This window comes from Barbus barbus (genome assembly GCF_936440315.1).
Source record: "Barbus barbus genome assembly, chromosome: 6".
Taxonomy (NCBI): Eukaryota; Metazoa; Chordata; class Actinopteri; order Cypriniformes; family Cyprinidae; genus Barbus; species Barbus barbus.
Window position 1 is genome coordinate 7,188,584 of NC_136734.1, and position 21,296 is coordinate 7,209,879.

The 21,296-nt window shown below is 38.9% G+C and overlaps 1 protein-coding gene across 1 annotated transcript in view; it reads left to right on the plus strand.

Annotated features, from left to right (window-relative positions):
* The window catches only part of LOC306870996 (astrotactin-2-like), a gene marked incomplete at its 5' end in the record, with an annotated part of 500,403 nt that overhangs the window by 265,375 nt on the left and 213,732 nt on the right, over positions 1–21,296 (plus strand). The window contains 3 exon segments of the mRNA XM_079418633.1: positions 6,723–6,807; positions 7,441–7,515; positions 10,454–10,591. Of these exon segments, the coding sequence (XP_079274759.1) occupies positions 6,723–6,807; positions 7,441–7,515; positions 10,454–10,591 (298 nt within the window).

Below are 21,296 nucleotides of genomic sequence, written 5' to 3' on the forward strand. Positions count from 1 at the left end.
GCTGCTGAGGCCTCTACTGTCCACGAGTCTGCTCCAGTGCCTCCAGAGGTGGCGGCTTCCGCTGCAGAACCTCCCGAAGTGGTGGCACCTACTCCTGAACTTCCTGTCTGCCCTGTCACGGCCACGGAGGCTGTTCCTGACCTCATGGTCTGCCCTGTCACGGCCATGGAGGCCGTTCCTGACGTCACTGTCTACCCTGTCACGGCCACGGAGGCCGTCCCTGAACTCGCTGTTTGCCCTGTCATGGCCACGGAGGCCGTTCCTGTACTCGCTGTCTGCCCTGTCACGGCCACGGAGGCTGTTCCTGAACTCACGGTCTACCCTGTCACGGTCACGGAGGTCGTCCCTGAACTCACTGTCTGTCCTGTCATGGCTAAAGAGGCTGTCTGTGAGCTCACGCCCTGTCCTGTCACGGCCAAAGAGGCCGTCTGTGAGCTCTCGCCCTGTCCTGTCACGGCTAAAGAGGCCGTCTGTGAGCTCTCGCCCTGTCCTGTCACGGCTAAAGAGGCCGTCTGTGAGCTCTCGCCCTGTCCTGTCAAGGCTAAAGAGGCCGTCTGTGAGCTCTCGCCCTGTCCTGTCACGGCTAAAGAGGCCGTCTGTGAGCTCTCGCCCTGTCCTGTCACGGCTAAAGAGGCCATATGTGAGCTCTCACCCTGTCCTGCCACAGCCATAGAGACCGTCCATGAACTCTCGACCTGCTCGGTCACGGCTCCTGTGACCATGGGGACTCTCTCTGTGGTGTCTGTCTCTGTTCTCCCCAGATCCCTGATCCTGTCATGGCTTCCTGACCAGTCCGCTCTGCCGTGGAGATACTCTGCCCTGTCTACGCCACACTGGTGGGCTCCGGCTCCGTCTACTCCGCCGTGGTGGTCAGTTGTCTGGCTCTGGGGGTCTCCTGCTCCGCCCAGGTGGGCTCTGGTCCCGTCCTGCCCTGCAACGAAGACTCTCCCAGTGTTGTCTGTCTCTGCTCTCTCTGTGTTGTCTGTCCTTGTTTTCCCCAGATCCCAGTCTCTGTCATGGGTTCCTGCCCTGTCTGCCTCCCTGTGGTGGTCTTCTGCCCGGGTCTGGTGGTCGTCTGCCCCACCGTGGTGGTCATCTGCTCCGCCGTGGTGGTCCTCTGCTTTGGTCTGGTGGTTATCTGCCCCGCCGTGGTGGTCTTCTGCTCGAGTCTGGTGGTCTTCTGCTCCGCCCTGGTGGGCTCCGGTCCTGTCTGCTCCGCCCTGGTGGGCTCCGGTCCCGTCTACTTCGCCCTGGTGGGCTCCCGTGCTGTCTGCTCCGCCCTGGTGGGCCTCTGCTCTGTCGGTCCTGAACTGGCCTCTGGCTCCGCCCTGGTTTCCTGCTCTGCCGGTTCTGCCTCTGTCCCCGGTCTTCCCACATCCTCAAGGACCTGGCCCTCCGTCCCTCCCCCTGTTCCGCCTCCGCTCCACCGCCCTCCTGGATTGTGTAGGAGCATCTGGAAGCCGCTCCTTGGGGGGGGGCTATGTCACGAATCTGGTCCATGCTCTCCCTGTCAACCACCACTAGAGGTCACCCGTTCACCACAGTGACTTTTACACTCACAGCACATTGGACTCCATTTCCCACAATCCATTGCACAGATCACAGCTGTCACCATTCACACATCACACACACCTGATCACCATTTTCCAATCACCACCACACACCATATAAGCCTGGGACTTGCTCTTGCTCAGGGCCGAGTATTGTTAGCCCGTCTACCTTACAAAGCGTTTCCCTGTTTTCTGAGTTAGTCTGCCTGTGTCTTGTTTCCTGCCCGTGTTCCTGGATTATTCTCTCTGCCTTGCCCTGTCTGGATATTGTACGCTGATCGTCGACCACGCCTGTTTACTGACCACTCTTCTGTCTTGCCCTCAACATACCTGTTTGCTGGTTATTCGACCCTGCCTGTCTTGACCATGTTTCATAATAAAGCTTTGCACATGGATCCGCACGTCTCACGTCTCATCAGCCCCGTAACAAATAGTATATAATAGTTCCCAGAATAAATTTAAATAGTACTACTACTGTTACTACCACTACTACTACTACTACTACTACTAATAATAATAATAACAACACTAAAGCATAACATTCATGCTATTTTGAAGAATATTTGACTTTTGTTTTATAGATATACCATTCAAATGTTTGGGGCTGGTCATTTTGTACTGTTATAACGTAATAACAATGTAATATTAATATGTAATTTAAAGAAATAGTTTAATTTAGCTCAAAGGGAATCATTTATGATTTTATAGGGGTTTGAACAGAATCACTGTTACGGCGATTCACTGAACGAGCCGTATAACAAACTCTGCACTGGATATTAAAAGCCAAAATATAGTGAAAACACTTAAATAGCACAGTAACAAAATCGACAGATTAAGACATTAACTTGTGAGCACTAAACACAAGATACTTCTCTTTTCAATATAAATCAGATTTTATTTATAAAAACCTAAGACATAAACTAATCTAACACATGAACACAAGCATTCACACATTCACACGTTGCAGAAAGAGAGAAAGTAAGGAATGGATGAGTTTAAGAGAATGAAAATGTGAAATCCCAAGTTTACAGCAATATGTTCAATTGCATAGACCTGAACAACCATCAATCACTTATTTAACCCTCGCTTTGAGTTTCTCAATGAGGCTAAAATTTATATTAACGGCACCAATTCAGTTAGAACTTGGAGGCGTTACTTGCTTGCATTGCCTGTGTTAAGGGGTTTCCTTTGTGTCGTCGTTGCAGACAGGGGGTTCCCCGAAGTGTCTGATTGGTTGAGAGTTCAGTAGTCTTTGAAGTGAGGTCTTGGGCGTTGGCTGAGGAGTTGGTCTGGTCAAAGTTTGAAGCGAGTGCAGTCGGAGCTGGACTTTGCAGCAAACTTACATTAGAACACGAAACTCCACGGAAAGAAAAGAAACTAAAGTAAAAGAATAAAAATAAAAGGATGTAACGAGACTAAGTTGTGTTCCTTCTCATTATGGTAGCAGCTGGCACGTGGGCCAGAGCACTCTCAAAGAACAGCGTCAAAACACGGTGGCAAAAGAGGAGAAGGGTTACCAAGAGAGCAAGAGAGTGTTTGATGGAGTCCTGAGTTTTTAAACTCGGCTTTCAGTCCGTCCCATCTGTACGTCTTGACCAATTAGATACTGTCCTTGCTTGAGGTATTGCTTTGTTTCTCCACCCCACTAATACATCGTTGTTATCTGTTCAGTCAGAGGTCCGAACTTTACAAGCTCTTGCAAAGCATACTTTTGAATGTGATTTCTATAACCAGAATATGATACATTTGACAAAGAATTAATTGGAAGAAACATTTAAAGCATGAATCTTCAAACTCATACATACCAAACATGAATGTTAATCCTTCAGCTCTTCAATACTTATTAAAAGCAAGACATACACAATGAGTGATTAAAACAAAGATAGTCAAATGTGTGGGTTATATACATGATATGTAGTTATGCATAGAAACGATTAGTTTCATTAAAAATTTAAAATGAAAGTCTTTTATGTAGTTCCATGGAGAATGAAGGCATGTTCTTTTAGACAAAATAATTTTTGTTTGGTCTGTCTTCTATGTGTGGAGACCTGCCCAAGAGAGTCTGTAGCTCATGATTTTCTATCACAGGTTTACATGTGAACATCAGTCTTGATTACTTGCAACAAATTTGACGGTCTCTTTCCTGAATTGGAATTATCAATAAGTGTTCTTTTGTCTCAATGTTGAAAGCTGTTTTGTGAAAGAGACTTGCTGGTTAGGCTTGCTTCAGCTAGTTGGAGCCAGGAATCCGATGTATGACGTTGTCCTGTTACAGCTTTGAGGCCCCCTCTTTCTGGAATCTCAGCTTCTCAGGTTTCAATGTTCTGATGCATCTTAAATTTTCTTATTCCGTCTCTGATATCTTACACTGTTTTTGAAAGAAATCCCTTCGGCTCATCAAAGGCAGCTTTTATTTGATCAAAAATACAACAAAACAGTATTATTGTTACAGCAAAAACAGTAAATATTATTACAATTTAAAATAACTTTTATATGTGAATATATTGTAAAATGTAATTTATTTCTGTGATCAAACTACATTTTTACACTAGACGCTAAAAACTAGGGTGAGTCAAGGCATTCAGAAACGTTGAGGAAAACACATATTCTATTTATTGTAAGGAGCCCTTGAATGGTACATGTCATTTGTACAGTTTTCTGTTGAACATGAATCCTTCAAAGAGAGTCTCTTAAAACACTTTCAAACTTTGTTCAAAAATAATTAAATGACTTCTCCAAGTTGCATACAAAATCACTTCAGATATAACCTTACACGCCTTAGAAGGACAACCATTTATAGGCAATCTACCTGCACAATAGCTCAAATCATCATTGAGAGCCGTTTGATTGAAACCGCTAAATCAGAATAATTGGCACATCATCTGGAGGACCAGCACTTACTGCGGCAGAAGCATTTTAGTGCATTTGAACCTTCATTTTTAAAGATGGAAAGGCTCATTTTCTGCTGTCTAACAGAAGGGCTGCTCCTGCACTGATTTGATGGTACAGGTATCTGTCATATGCTGATGCGCTCACAGCAAATGAATTATTAAGCACTTGGCTATTAAACTAATTGCTTCTGTTACGTCTGAGTGTGCAGTTTCACTCTAACTGCCAGACATTTTTATTTCTTTCATTTCTTTTTGTTAAGTGGCACTGTTAGGCAACTCATATATGTCTTTGCCTCTGTCTCTTTTTATTACATTTGTAAGAAGAACTATTTTGCATTTTCAGAGTATTGAAGTGCAAGTTAAAATGTTCAAATGTAACCCGGTAGAGAATTTTCTATTGGTTGTTTCATTATTTTCTACATTTTTGTATATGTTAGTATATAAAAAAAAAAAAGAAAAAAAAAAGAAATTGCATATATTTTCTTTCCTTAGCATTTAGTTATTTGTATAATATATAGTTCTAGAGTATTGCTATGGACAGTAGTCATTATTCATACATTTTTGACCGAATGCCATGATTGATTTAGGTATTCCATACAGCTGTGTAATAAATTGCAATAGATTGCTTCTATCGGTCACTACTGTATGTTACTACTACTGTCCATCTTCTATTGCACTTTCTATGTTTGTTCCAGTGCAATAGATGTGCCTAAATGTGCTTGTTTTCATACGAATAAGCTGTGAAATGGGAGCCTTTAAATGGGATGAATATCATTATCATAGTGGGAGTACAGATGGGTGCATATTATTTCTAATATTCAGCTCATGAAATATGAATGTCTGCCTGTGCGGTTTGTAAAATGACTTTTCTCATTGTTTTGTTTCCCCTCCAGCCAGAGCTGGTTTTGAAATTACCCTTCACATTCAAGTGAAGTACTACTGTATCTTATCTGATTTATCTTGCTTTTCAGATTTGGGCTTTATTTTAATTTGAAGAGTATGTTAGTTAGAGTATGTTTTAATTTTCCTATGTCACTTTTATATTTTTGTTTGGTTTGTTTTATGAATCATGAGCTTGTAAACTCTAGGAAACTTCAGAAAGTATCCTGATTTCCATATGCATGAATACAGCAGAATGGGAAACAAATTTTACTGCATGATTTGTTACATTGGCCACTTTTGGTGACAGGAATAAACCAGACCTCAAACAAATATTAAAGTTTCTTCTGGTAATATTAAAGTAACACTAAGGCATGCTGATTATTTTCTCATTGTTGAAATTAATTTGCAAACCTATTTTTAAGTTCTGTTTTTATAGACCTAATGTTCATGTCTAAAAGAGATGTCTAAAAGTTTCTTCACAATATACTGTATATATTTTTAAGAAGAAATATCTGACAATTCTTTCATCATTTATAGTCTCATTTGGAAGCTTGTTTCCACTATGAAAAAAATATATGCATAAAATAAATAAATTATTAAAAGGTAATTGCAACATTTTCACTTTAATCTAACAACTGTGAATTTATACCTTGCAATTTTGGGTTTACTTCTCACAATTCAGGCTTTTCCCCTCATAATTCTATAAACCGGTGCAAAATAACATAAAAAGATGTTAACTCAAAATTGCAAGATATAAACTTGAAAAAAAAAATATTGCATTATTTTGTGGCAAAAACAAGCTTCAGTACTCTCATGTCATTTTAACACGAAGTATTAACACAGTATTTATTTATTTAATTTAATGATATTTAAAATTAATTTATATTTGATTTATTTATAAGTATTTGTCAGTATTTATTTTTTAAATCACACAATGTTGTTTATGCCTCAGTGACTTTCACACCATGCTTGACTCAAACATTATTTTTGTAATTATATATTTACAGTGTGAATAGTCCCAAACATAGACTTTTGATGTTGGTTTGAAATATGACATGGACATACTTCTGTGAGATTCACCCAACAATCCCTTAGTCCCTGAGGAGGTGTATCATTCTCATATCCTCGGCTCCTAGCATCACCTTCTGAGAGCTGAACTGAGTAACTCTGTGATACCTTTCAAGATAAGAACCATCTGATAGTGAAGGTATCGGAGACTAAACCAGCTCTCACATGTCACTCTTCCCACTTTACTTGACTGCATATATGACGAACTGAAAACCTTTTGTCTGGAGCAAATCTGTGTGTGTGCGATAGCACTGGGTGCCACATGGCCATGTAGTTGATTTGCCAGAGGGATAAATGAACATAATCTGTCACTGTGTTGTGCTCTCTGCAGGGGAATGCAGCTGTCTGGAAGGTTATGCCCCTGACCCCGAGCATAAACATCTCTGCGTCCGCGCTGATTGGGGCCGCAATGAAGGGTGAGTGCTGCAAACCACTCTGTCACCGCCTCACAAATAGGCCAGACTAAAAGCCAGGACGGGAGGGAGACGAGCTGGGGGAAGAGAGAGACCGCAACACAGAGAGAGAGATACAATTCATCACCTCACCTCATACCAAGTGTAGTAACTACTCTTCCTGACTCTTACGGTGCATGTTAATGAACTCACTCAAGCAAACAGCTGGTCCAAAAAACGACAGCAGATCTTTCGGCCCAGACATCGATTCCAGTCTGAGACTTAAAAAAAACCTGGGACAGTGTAACACTTGAACATAACAACAGCAGTCATGCCTCCAGAAAATTTGTTAGGTAAAAAGTAATCTAAAAGTAATCAAAGAGTAGTCTGATAGTATTACCTATAATGTGTAATGTAATGGCTATGCTACAAACTGAAATTTCTGTCATGTATGTTGGAATCAGTGGAATCAGCAGCATCATGATGGTCAGTACTGCACCTACAACCACCCAGTTCTCTTTAGTAACCACCTAGCAACACCCTAGAAACACCGTGACATCCTAGCATCCCAATAGACTTACTGTTACTATCATAATTTTTCAGCTAAAACCCTTAGCATTTATACTCACAAAGCCTTTTTGTGTGTTTGTCCCACAGTCCGTGGCCTTACTCAAACTTGGAAAGAGGTTACGACCTTGTCACAGGCGAACAGGCTCCAGAGAAGATTTTCAGGTAAGAACCAGATCTCCCCACCTGTCTGTCCTCTAAAATAATGTCCCATGCTAAACACAACAGTCCCCGGGGTGTCCCAGTCAAGGCAGGGCCTCCCCGCCTGCTGTCAGCTGCCTTCATACTGAACACAGGACTTCACAGATTGCCTGGGGGGCAGCACTGTGGGTTTCCTGGTAGGAGTTACCCTAGGCATGTTCCACCTGAAAGAGGAAGGAGATCTACCGGAGCCCTGGGCTTCTTTCTATTTTAAAGCATTGTCTAGGGCCACTGTGAGTGTTTAGTGTGTCCATATATTCATTTTTCATGTTCTCAAGAAAATGGTGGTGATAGAAAGCGAACGAGGACAGGTCACAAACCGCAGCATGTCACTTTGGATTTCTCTATGTTTCTGTTCTACAGGCATGACTGTCTGAAAAGCTTCTGCCCTTAAAATATCTGCTGTAACTCATCACATGTATTGCAGCAAGCCTGACTGCAGTCTGAATGTTGCATGTTGAACTTTTCTAACCAAGCTCAATGGAAATATTTGACTACATTTCTCAAAAACCTCAAATACAGGTACATTTCACTGCACTGTTCAGATTACACATCCAGAAGAGGCACTATAAGCAAGTACATTTACATAGGCAAGTACATTTTTGTAAAAAGAGCTACTTATTTTGCAGTTTCACAGTGTTAAATATCATGTTCAATTTTCTTTGAAACAATTATATGTGATTTGTTGCAACATTTTATTATGTTGGAAAATGCATGGCAATTCATTTGTTGAAGAAGCCATGCTATTTTAGTTTGCTTCTACAAGTCCTTGATCTCTTTTATTGGACCCAAGCACGTCACATCAAGTGCAATGTTGTTCCGGGTGCGCTTCTGAGCAAGTTCACTTTTCAGGAAATGCATACATGTGAAGGCGGTTATGTGATGCAAACATAAAAAATGCATTAACAGAAGCACAAACGTTGTTGGTGTTTTACTCTCTATTTACTCTTTAGTGCCTCTAGTGTTCATTTGCTGGATGCTGTAGTGAAATGTATGCATGAAACATAGACAGTTACATGTTTCCATTTTTTCCTCTTGAAGTCATTTACACATAAAAGTGAGACGTGTCCTAAACATTTAAAGATGAGAAAGAACTTATGTGTCAATGCTTATGGATGCTGAGCAATTACAATTATCCAGAATAGTCATTATCATATTTATTTGCTTAATTAATTAATAAAATTACTCACACTGTGATATAGGTCTTTGTCATGCGGTCCACCCATCTATTTTCAGCCATTTCAACTAAAATAAATGTGTATTTTACATGGGACAATTAGCTGATGTAATGACTATTTCTCACTTAGATTATCCCTATTAAATTCTGTCTGTCGTTATTTAAACGCGAAGATATATTCCATTATTTTCCTCATTTTCAGACTACGAGCATGAAGCTGTTTTTTTTTCTCCTTTGGATTAAACGCGAAGGCAAAAATAAATGAAATTTATATCATCCCATTCACTCTCTCCTTACTCACCCAAGCTGTCATCACTCTTAACCACCTGACAACTCAAGCCATTTAGTTCAGCTGGCAGCAGTTGACTGATAGTGGAATGAGGAAAGCAATCGATGCCCTCTGAAGTGTCAATTGATGGGCCGAAGCAAGGCCTGGGCTATCGCTGTCTTATTTATGAGTGGAAGTATGCATTGATCCAGAGTAATTCAGATGTGCTTGTCTATATCCAAGGTCAGCTGCTGGCCAGACTCAGACCTGAGCTTTAGTGCGGTGGGGCCCTTGTGTCAGATCACTATTATATATGATAAGAGTGCATGTTATCATACAAATTTAATTCCCAGAATATGGATTCATTGACTAAATTAATATTATATTAGCTCAATTATTTTAGCTCTTCAGTTACCTTGACAAAATAATCATGCTGTTAATAAACAAATCATGAATTAGTCAGCCATAGTTAATATACATGTCACGTATGTGCCAATCGAAGGAAAATAAAGCAATAAGCCCCAAGAAGCTGTGGTTTACAGTGAATTTATAACAGTTAAGGAGTGTTGTTAGACACAATACTGTAATAAATTAATTGTAAACCATGGCTTCTTGGGGCTTACTGATTTTTATAAAACAGTTATTCTATATACATAGCAAGGTTTCATAAAATAAAACAAATCAAACAAAATGTAATGATATTAATAAAAGTATTATTCTTCCGCCAAACAATGTAGTTCCTCAGAAACATGTGGTTGCAACAAAGTAAAAAGCACAGATGCAGTATTTATGCAATGCAATGCAGATATATTGCAGATGCAATATTTATTTATTTAGCTTTATTTTTAGTAGTGGTATTAATTGTAAAAAAACAAAACAAAAAAAATTATCTCAGCTTTATTTTATTCATCAACAATCTGATTTTTAAATAGTTTTAGTTCAAAATAATAAAACTGACACATCCTCTTTGACCCTTACTGTACCTTTAAAACTTCTGTATGTAAATGACTTGTGGTATGATTGGCTAAAACTCTTCACATGCCAAATGAGTTGCAGTGCTCTTTTACAGGTCATGGAGTTGCAGACAGGTTCTGAAATTAAGAGTATGACCACACTCATGTCTTTAATTTTAAAGAATGTGATGAATCCTATTTTCCATTATATGACCACTTCTCCATTATACAATCATTTCTGCAGATTTGCCGTGTATATTTTCATTGTCTTTTTATTATTTAGTTGTTATTATTATTTTACTAAACACCTTTGTTTATGTTACCACACAACTATTGTCAAGTTTGATGGTCTTTATTTGCACATGCTGTGAAATACAAAACTTCTCTCTCAGTCAGTGTGGCTTTCTTGTAATAAGCAGCTGTCTTTATTCCAGTAAGTTCCAGAGGGTCATTGAAATTCAGCTGACACATCACGCTCTTGTATTCATGTCCTTCACGCTGCAGGTCATCCTACAGTCTGGGTCAAGGCCTATGGCTGCCAGTCAGCAAGAGCTTTGTGGTTCCTCCAGTGGAGCTGTCAATCAACCCTATAGCCAGCTGTAAGACGGACGTGTTGGTTACAGAGGACCCTGGAGAAGTGCGGTGAGTTAATCACAGCTCAGCTCAACAAGCCCACCTGTGTGTTTCAGTACATTCTAGACTGAGAATGGACATCAGAACACAAAAATGTGCTGCTGCTGTAACTGATGGGTTGATTGCAATTTATTAAGCCTGGTCTGGATATTTTTTTATATGAGCAGGTTTATTAGAGATATTTAATTACATGTCCTTGACCCAGCCAACATATTGCTATTGCACAAAGTTATATTAGTTTTTTTTGTTGTTGTTTTGTTTTTGTTTTTGGTTTGTTGCTGTTCCCACAAAATCTCCGTATTGACAGATTTTCAAACAGGCTTCCGTTAAAATCTAAAGTGCATGGCTCACATACTTCAGAGTAGGGCTGCAACTAACGATTATTTTGATAATCGATTAGTTGGCCGATTATTCTTTCGATTAATCGATTAATCGGATTAAAAAAATATTGACCAAAAAAAACACTATTCCACATTCTGCCCAATGTCCTTCAAACAAACGTGACAACTGAATGCTATGAAAACATACAGTGCTTAATTTATTAGACCACTTATCATAATAAAGAGAAAACATTTTAGAAATTTGTCAAAAATTTGTTTAAATTTAAAAATTTTATTGTGATTTATTAGACATAATAATAAAAAATGGCCTCATAACAGCTTGCATTCTTGCTGGTATTGTTTATGTACTTTTTGACTGCAATTGGGTATCGCGAAAAAAAATACTCAAATAAAAAATACAAGAAAAAATAAGTGCTCTGGTTTTCTTTCATAGATAACAGCAATAATGATATTATAGCATTAAAAATAGCCTACTACTGTTACTAAAGAGCTTACACATATTGGAGTACTAACCAGTACAGAAAGCCGAAAAATGATTTTGGTTATCACCAATACTGTTACTTTAGAGCAGCAGTGGCACAAACCTTACATAAACACATTGTTAAAAAACTTGCATAAATTTGTTAAGCATTGTAAAAATTGAATATAGTTTAAACCTCTATTAAAAATTAAAATAATAAAGATAATAATAAAGACGAATAAAAACACAAACTCAGTGTTAACCAACAGGTAAGAGTAATGTTCTGCAGGAACTACTTTGATCACAGTCACCTCGTCATTTCTTTATCCTGTAAAAGGCCGTTATGGAGCGTCTCATGTTTATATTCAGACAGACAATTACACGCTGTTATCCCTTTAAAGTTCCTACTCTCATAAAATATTTAAATTTATTTTAAACCTTAAATTAACTTTCAACAACAGATAATTCAGCACAGTGGATATGTTTGCGCTGAAAAGCCTATTAATTGTCTCCCTCTCTACTGTGTTCTGTCCGTCTGACGCGCGTGCGCGCGCCCGCCGCGCCGGCGCTCATTCGGTATTTTAAACTTAACACAGACTGTCAGGACGGACCTTTATGCAAAAATGGAAATGCTCGCGTGAATTTGTGGCATTTATAGATAAGGATATGACCGTAAACTGAACGTTTTTGCGCTGAGGACGCACACGCATCTGTCAAAGCGCCTGACAGGGCAAGCCATTACTCTTATGCATTAACTTAAAGCTTAAAATAAAGAATTATCATGTTTTGGGCAGCTTGGATCACGTGCTTCTCCGGCAGAATCTCATTCTGTTTCCTCCACTATTTTTGGATGCATTTTGTCCATAGAAATGCATTATTCAGTGCCGTAATTTGACTAACCAGCTGAAGTTGGACGTGCACTGTGGGCAGACCCGATTAATCGATAATGGGAATCGTTGTCGATGATTTTCATAATCGATAATAATCGATTTTATCGATTAGTTGTTGCAGCCCTACTTCAGAGTATTTATTTCATTCACTAAGCAACGTTCAGTAACTAGGCCTACACTCTCAGAAATAAATAAATAAATAAATGTCACTGGGCCAGTGATTTATTTGTTCCTTATTCAAGTTTTAAGCTGTAAACACTTTTAAAAGTCCTATTTTACTCAGCTATGAAGGGTGGGTGAAATATCACAGTATTATTATACTGAATATCTGTACTATGTAACGTATGCTGCCTTAATCAAAAATGTTACTGTAATTAATTTTGTCGTTGTGTGATTGTATTTCATAGCGATTTCTGACATTTTGACAGGTAATTGTTTGGATTTACCTGTGAAAACAAACCTCGAAAGAGACAAGAGATTATTTGTCCATTCCAGGCAATTATTAATGGGATATATCGTAAATTAAATCAGGAGAAAAGACCACAAAATGTGCAGTACATGTTGTAATTCTTCATACTATTACAGCGGAAGGTGAACATAAAATTTTAATTTAATGTTTTGCAATTGTTTATTTAACTTTGGTTCTGTATTCTATTGGAATTCACTGGATTGTTTCCTCCAGTACATCTCTGTTCTAAGTAAAATGTTCAGGCAGTTATTAATAGACTTCTCAAAGCCCTTTATCTGACATTACTCTCGCCTCTTCATTTCTGATAGCCCCACAGCTGCTGTTGGCTGAAATGTCCTCAGGGAAACAAGTTATTTACAGTATTACTTTTTCCACAACCAAGCTGTTTTCATCATTATTGCAATCCCAACATATACCAAGCAGTTCTTACAGTGTCAGCATATAATCTAATATGTATCAGGTATAGACTAAGAGCAGGAGTATCATGTACCTATTTATTTGTGTATTTAAGCACCAGTGACAGCCTGAGTATAGTCTAGTGGTATAGTGGTAGTTTCTTTTTAGCCCCATATAATATGACAGTTTGTTGAGTTTCAAAGAAAGATGACAGAATTAACTGGAGTGTGAATTCAGTGTAATGTTCTCAGACACTTAGTTGCATTTTAATTGCAATTAAAAATGTATTGCAGTTAATTTATTGAAATGGAATTAGCTGACATTGAGTGCTTTCTTTTTTCTTTCTTTTTTGTGCTTGCAGACATTTTAAATATAATGTCATAATTACTTAATGCCTTTGAAATATGGTTAAATTGCAATGCCAGAATTTGCTATATTAAATTTAAATCTAATATAAAATAACACACTATATTTAAAATTATACTCTTTCCATGTGCTTTAGTATTTTATTCAACACATCAAAATAAGTGCTCTTCTTTAAATCATGACAAAAGATTATTAAAACCTAATGATTTTTAAATCTACCTTGTATTTTTACATCATTACATTAGGGAAGTCGTGGCCTAATGGTTAGAGAGTCAGACTCGTAATCTCTCCACCCTCAATACCACGACTGAGGTGCCCTTGAGCAAGGCACCGAACCCCCAACTGCTCCCTGGGCGCCGCAGCATAAATGGCTGCCCACAGCTCCAGGTGTGTGTTCACGGTGTGTGTGTGTTCACTGCTGTGTGTGTGCACGTTGGATGGGTTAAATGCAGAGCACGAATTCCGAGTATGGGTTACCATACTTGGCAGTATGTCACTTCACTTCTCAAAGCTCACCTCTTACATTTATTATTATTATTATTATTATTGTTACATTTAAAATTAATATTGTGTTATCTGCAATAACTTTATTCAAATAAGTAAACTACAAATGCACGTTTAATACAATTAAGTTAACTTTTTCAGGGGTCATGATTATATATATATATATATATAAAATCGTAAACATATGCAACACTTGTTCCCATGGTATTACAACATTTAGACAAAAACTATTTTAATCATGCAACTAAATAAATAAATAAATAAAGATCAGGGAGCACAGTCATGGTCATGATGCTTTGGACTAAGAGTGTGAAAGCACAGGCATTAGATCATAAGCATACTTTATACAATTTATATCATCAGGTTACATTTATATTTACATTTAGTCATTTGGCAGACACTTTTATCCAAAGCGACTTACAATTGGGGAATACAAAAAGCGATTCATCTTGAAGAGGCAATCAGACAGAGGAAGTGCTCGTAACACCAAGTCTCAGTCATTGTTCAAATAAGTACAAGCTAGTAAGGGAGGGAGGGAGTGAAGGATAGAGGGAAAGATTAAGGTTTTTTTTTTTTTTGAGTTTAGGATGAAGTCAGGTACTGCCGAAAGAGATGAGTTTTCAGTTGTTGCTTGAAGATTGACAGGGATCCAGCATTCCGGATAGGGGTGGGAAGATTATTCCACCAGCCAGGAATGGTGAACGAGAATGTTCTGGAGAGTGATTTTGAGCCTCTCTGTGATGGTACCACAAGGCGTCGCTCACTAGCAGATCTCAGACTTCTGGAGGGGATGTAGGTTCGTAATAGTGAGTGGAAGTAGGAGGGTGCTGAGCCTGTGGTAGTTCTGTATGCAAGCATCAGTGTCTTGAACTTGATGCGAGCTGCCACTGGTAGCCAATGCAAGGAGATGAAGAGAGGTGTAACATGCACTCTTTTGGGCTCGTTGAAGATCAGTCGTGCCGCTGCATTCTGAATCATTTGTAGAGGTTTGATTGTGTTTGATGGCAGACCAGCCAGAAGAGCATTGCAGTAGTCCAGCCTAGAAACGACAAGGGCCTGGACAAGAAGTTGTGTCAGAAAGGGCCTGATCTTTCTGATGTTGTGTAGTGCAAACCTGCAGGATCGAGCAATCTTTGCAATGTGCTCTTTGAAGGTCAGCTGGTCATCAAAGATTACACCAAGATTTCTGACCGAAGTTGATGGGGTAATCATTGATGAGCCTAACTGAATCGTGAAGTCATGCTGTAGAGTTGGAGTGGCAGGGGAGACAAGAAGCTCTGTCTTTGCCAGGTTGAGCTCTAGGTGATGGTCTTTCATCCATGCCGAGATGTCTGCCAGGCAGCCTGAGATCCGTGCAGCTACGGTAGGGTCATCTGGTTGAAAAGAGAGATAGAGCTGTGTGTCATCGGCGTAGCAGTGATAGGAGAAGCCATGTGCATGTATGATGGGACCCAGCGATGTAGTGTATGTGGAGAAGAGGAGGGGTCCAAGAACAGAACCGATCCCTGAGGAACTCCAGTGACCAGTTGATGTGGTTTGGATACCTCCCCTCCCCAGGCCACAATGAAAGACCTACCAGTGAGATAGGATTCAAACCAGCGAAGTGGAATCCCAGTGATGCCCAGTGATGAGAGGGTAGACAGGAGAATCTGATGATTGACAGTGTCAAAAGCAGCAGAAAGATCCAGCAGATTGAGGACTGATGATTTGGAATCGGCCTTTGCAATTCGCAGGGCTTCAGTGACTGAGAGTAGCGCAGTTTCTGTTGAATTGCCACTCCTGAAACCTGACTGTTTAGCATCCAGTTTGTTGTACTGTGAAAGAAACCGTGAGAGCTGGTTGAAGACAACTCGTTCGAGTGTTTTCCCTACGAATGGAAGGAGAGAGACAGGTCTGTAGTTTTCTAAAAAAGAAGTGTTTAATGTAGGTGTTTTGAGCAGTGGGGTTACCCGAGCCTGCTTGAATGCTGTGGGGAAGATGCCTTTGAGGAGAGATGTGTTGATAATGTATGTTACAATGAATGTTTTTTTTTTCTCCCAGCAGTAAATTTGTTCTTAAAAGCCTGTCAATGAAGGAATTATGTTCTTGGTTGCAAGTACATTACAGAAAATTTAAGCAGTTCTGGCACACTGGAGTATTACCTTTGCCAAATAAGTAAAGCAGTGTGAATGTTGTTTAATCTTGTACTGCAGTTGTACTTTCCATTTTGTGTCCAGAAATGGGATTACGTTTCTTTCATTGAAAACACCTTCTCTCATTTCCCCCTCATACACTTAGTTCATTTCTGAGCTCTGATGATGAATAGCATTCATTAACATTTCAATCTCATCCCAGAATGAGGTGGCCATGTCTCTGGCCTTTGGGAAGTGGGGACAGTGACCTGCAATGGCTTGTGTTTGGCTTCCTCCAGAATGGAAATGAAGCTGGCTTTCCACCAGAAGTGTAAACTTGTGCAGCTCTATGTCTCCTTAAGCTCCAGAGGTTATCAACATCCCCAGTGGAGTGACGCATCAGTAAACACTCCTAATCTCCTTTATGCTACTCACTTAATATAGCTGTCAGCCACAGGAGAGGTCATACAAACCTGTGCAAATAAGGTTTAGGAGACACAGTTGTGTCACTTTCAAAAGGGAAACTCTAGTTTGACAAGATGCAAGCTATTAATAATTTAAAGTAGTTAAGAAACACTTCAAACAAATAGCGAGCTACACTAGAAGCCATTAACAGAATATATACCACATCTATCTATCTATCTATCTATCTATCTATCTATCTATCTATCTATCTATCTATCTATCTGTCTATCTGTCTGTCTGTCTGTCTGTCTGTCTGTCTATCTATCTATCTTAAAAGGGTGGTTGATTGCGATTTCACTTTTTTAACGTTAGTTGCTGTGTAATGTTGCTGTTTGAGCATAAACAATATCTGCAAAGTTACGAAGCTGGAAGTTTAATGCAAACTGATATACCATCTTTTAAAATTATGGCAGTTTAATGCCTACAAAATCGGCTCATAGGGACTACAATGAGTTGCTTCCTGGGTTCGTTACGTCACAAACCCAGATAAACCCTGCCCCCGGGAACACGCAGCAAAGGGGGCATGCTGCGCTGCTTTAAAGAACAGGAAGAGAAAACTAGGGGTGCACGTAAAAATCTGTTTATATATGAATCGCGATTCTGTCTTCTAACTATTCTAATGGATTCACAAGTTTCAAAATCAATGTTCTAAAGCAGCAGTTCTTAATCATGTCCCTCGCATCCCCCTGCTCTGCACACGCTCTGCATATCTCTTTCTCATTCAGATCTTCAGCTAAGCTCCAACATTGAACTGTTCCAATTATATACTTATTTTCACATAGCAATGAGAAGCATTATATATGGACGCACGTGCGGTTTCCGAACTGTATTAAAGCTTTTTTAATCAGGATAAAACCGTATGTTAAAAGCTAACAGAAGCAGTAGCATTTACAAATAATAATGTATCTAAAAGTATGAGACAACAACAAGCAAACATATCATTAAGAGCCGTGCTTGCACAGGTTCTGTGCGATCCTCTTCACTAATAACCTTTGTGTCTCAATCGGGCTCGAACTGATAAGCAATATAGATGACACCATTGTTAACAATACAACCAGAGCACATGCCGCTGAGGTGAGATTGTTAGCCAATCACAACACACTGGGCCAGCTAACCAATCTGAGCCCATCATGTATTTCTGAGGGAGGGGCTTCATAAAACCAGGAAATAATCTGGGCGTTTATCAGAGAAGGGACAGAGCGCTGTAGAATAAAGTTAAATTATGTGAAAAATAATGCTTTTTAAAAACCAAACGAAACATGAACACGTTAGACTGCACCCCATAAACACAATCAAGCCTAGAAAAAAAAAGCAAAAAACAGTCACACACCCTTTTAACATACATTTTTCTGTTGGATAAAACAAGAGAATGGTCTCAATTAACGTGACAGCATTAAACTAGATAAGATATAGGAAGGGGGGAAGTGGTGTGTGGAAAAGTATGGTGACCCATACTCGGAATTTTTAACCCATCCAAGTGTACACAGTAGTGAACATACACCCGGAGCAGTGGGCAGCCATTGCTGCGGCGCCCAGGGAGCAGTTGGGGGTTCGGTGCCTTGTTCAAGGGTCTCACCTCAGTCGTGGTATTGAGGGTGGAGAGAGCGTTGGTTATTCACTCCCCCCACCTACAATCCCTGTCGGACCTGAGACTCGGACCCACGACCTTCGGGTTACTAATCCAACTCTCTGTCCATTAGGCCACGACTGCCCCTAAAATTATATAGTCACACTAAATGCAAAACAAAAACTTTGCAATCAATATTTCACTGTTATTTCACCTTGCTAAAATGCCATGCAGGGGCAACAAACTGTGAATTGTTGAAGCAATAACAAACAGCACATTACCAGTCTAATAGACTTGTTTCTCAAGTATATTAGCTATTTTTATCCCACACAAACATACTGTTTCAAAAGGAGGTACATGAAGCATGAAGGCTTTAAACCTGAGCTCAATAATGAACTTGACACACGTGATTTTAATATTGATACAATTTTTTTATTGTGATATTCTACCATGAATATTCTTCTTCTGACACATGGTATTTAATAAGCTTCTCTCTCTCTCTCTCTCTTGCTCTCTCTCTTGTGCATATTGCATTTCACATGATTTTGTGTCCTGTAGCCTATTATTTCTCTCTAATGTGTGTGTATTCAAAGTGTTTATTGTAAGTGTGGAAAATGCAGCCCTAGTTCAAGACTAAAATTATAACGTTACAGCTTGCATACATTCAGACTTGCTGACTGAAGGTTGTGAATGATTTATTAAGCATAATTAGTACTTAACATCATGGCACGGACAAAATAATAACTTTGATGATGGAAACACCCATTTTATGAGTGATTAGTGGAGTTTCAGAGGAATACATTATATCAGTGTAATGTATCTGGAAAATAATTAGATGCTGCTGCACAGGAGATGTCTGTCACATCACACGCAGCACAATGAATAATGAGCACCTCTTTATTATGCAAATGAGATTCAGTGGGAAGACCCCAACTAAAAACAAAACAGCAAATTCAACTAATGAAATACAAGCAAAATGACTGTACTCTTACTATTATTATATTACTGTTTCAAGTCTTTTCAACTTTTTTATTTATTTATTTTTTTATATAATCTGACACCCACTGTCCTGGATGCTTTTTAAGAAATATTATATATTTGTTCAGTTGCACAAATGAAATAGCATATCATTGTGTTTGTATAATCCATAAATCGATGAAAGAAAAATGAAAACAGGATATGTTAATAAAAAAGTGGTGTTAACTACAAGCAGTTATACAACTATCAAACATTTTGTAAAGTTTACTAAACTTAAAGATACTTATAGGAAAATCTGTGGAGGATCCAAGTTTGTTTTGTTTTGTTCCTTATTGCCCATGTTTTCTCAGTCTCAAGCTACACAAATCCAAGATGGATGTTCTTGGATTTAATCTTGACTTTGTGTGTGTGTGTGTGTGTGTGTGTGTGTGTGTGTGTGTGTAGTTTGGCGGTTGTGGTCGCTGCAGTGGCTGCATCGCTGTGTTGTTAGCTGTTTGCTGAGATTCTCTGTCTGTGACCAATGTGTGTTCACACTCAACACTTGATGCCATCATGTTTATACACAATCTATGCATGAGAGCTATGGGTCATTGTGGGTTGTTTTCTGCAGCAGGAAAAACGTGTCTAGACATGTTATTTTTCCTGTCATGCTCATGCTGTTTGGACCAATGGAGAGTGTATATTGTGATTGTTGCTATACTGTATTATTCTGTATGTCTATTCATTTTTTTTTTTTTTTTTTGGTGTGATCTTCAACTCTTGCAAATTGTTAGCTAATTTTAGGACATGTGTAAATACATTTTCATTCATTAGAAAAAGTGAAAGTGAAATCATTAGAAGTGAATCGGTTGAGTGAATGATCCAATTACTCATTATTAAAGACAGTTGCTTACTGGTGTAGCAAAACAGCTTGTGGGAAAGATCACTGATAAATCACCACCTGTCTACTACTTTATTAACGTATATTTAGCATTGGCTAGCAGACCTTTAACACAAAAACACACAATGACAGTGACAACCAAAACCAAGATATGAGCTCTCAGTTACACTTTATTTTAAGGTGTCCTTGTTACAGTGTAATTATACAATTTAGTACTGAGTAATATTAATTAAATACATGTACTTACTATATAGTTAGGGATAGTTAGTAAGGATTAGGGTTTGGCTTAGAGTTACTTGCATGCAATTATGCACAATTAATTGTTATTATAATAATAAGTACATCTAACGTGTAACAAGGAGACCTTAACATAAAATGTTACCGAGGTCTCAGTATCACCAAATAACTAAAAGTGACAAAACCAACATAAATTAAAGCAGTAAAGTGTCAAAGAATAATCAATAATCTGCATAATGTATGCATATCACAGTGCATTGCTGAGATATGAAGTACTTACCACTTTATGGCTGTTCTAATTGTGTTTAATACACTTTTAGATGGCAGAACTATTTGTGATGTTTTTTTTAATAAAGACTATCTCCCATAGTTCATCGCCAAGGGAAGCATAGGAAAATAAATGCATGATTTAAAGGTTAAAATGAAATATATTACATTTACATTTAATGGATAATGAATAAAAGCTGAGACTCAGAATTTCAGCAAAGCATTTGCCAAACTGTGTTAAAGTGAATATGATTGCATTATAGGCTTAAACCCAATGGATCTGTCCCAAAAACTTTGTTAATTTCTAGCCTGTGTAGTTACCAGCCAAGAATATTAGCAAATGTGAGAATCTTGGCATTTAAAGCTCAGACGGTGATCGATTGTGTGCTGTTTGTGTGCCGTCTGGAGGAATGAAGTTTGAAGAAATAGATCACGGGATGAAGGGCATTTTGTCAAAAACATGCTGGTGTGTTTTCATAATTTTAATTAATCCAGTTACTTTTAAAGGTCGATGATTAGATGCTAAGACAGTCATCACTATAATGGCTCATATTTAGGGTTAGTGAACAAAGCCCTAAACCTAGCCCAAACCTGAGTAAATGATAAGAGAATTTTCAAATTTGGGTAAATGATTCCTATAAATTATGCTTCTTCCTTTTTTTTTCTGGCATGATAAAACGGCCATCAAAATCCCATAGAGTTGAGCCATATGTACCATTTAATGAATATGAGCTGAATTTCAGTGTAAATTGGTTTTAGTGACCTACATCAGAGCTATGTCGA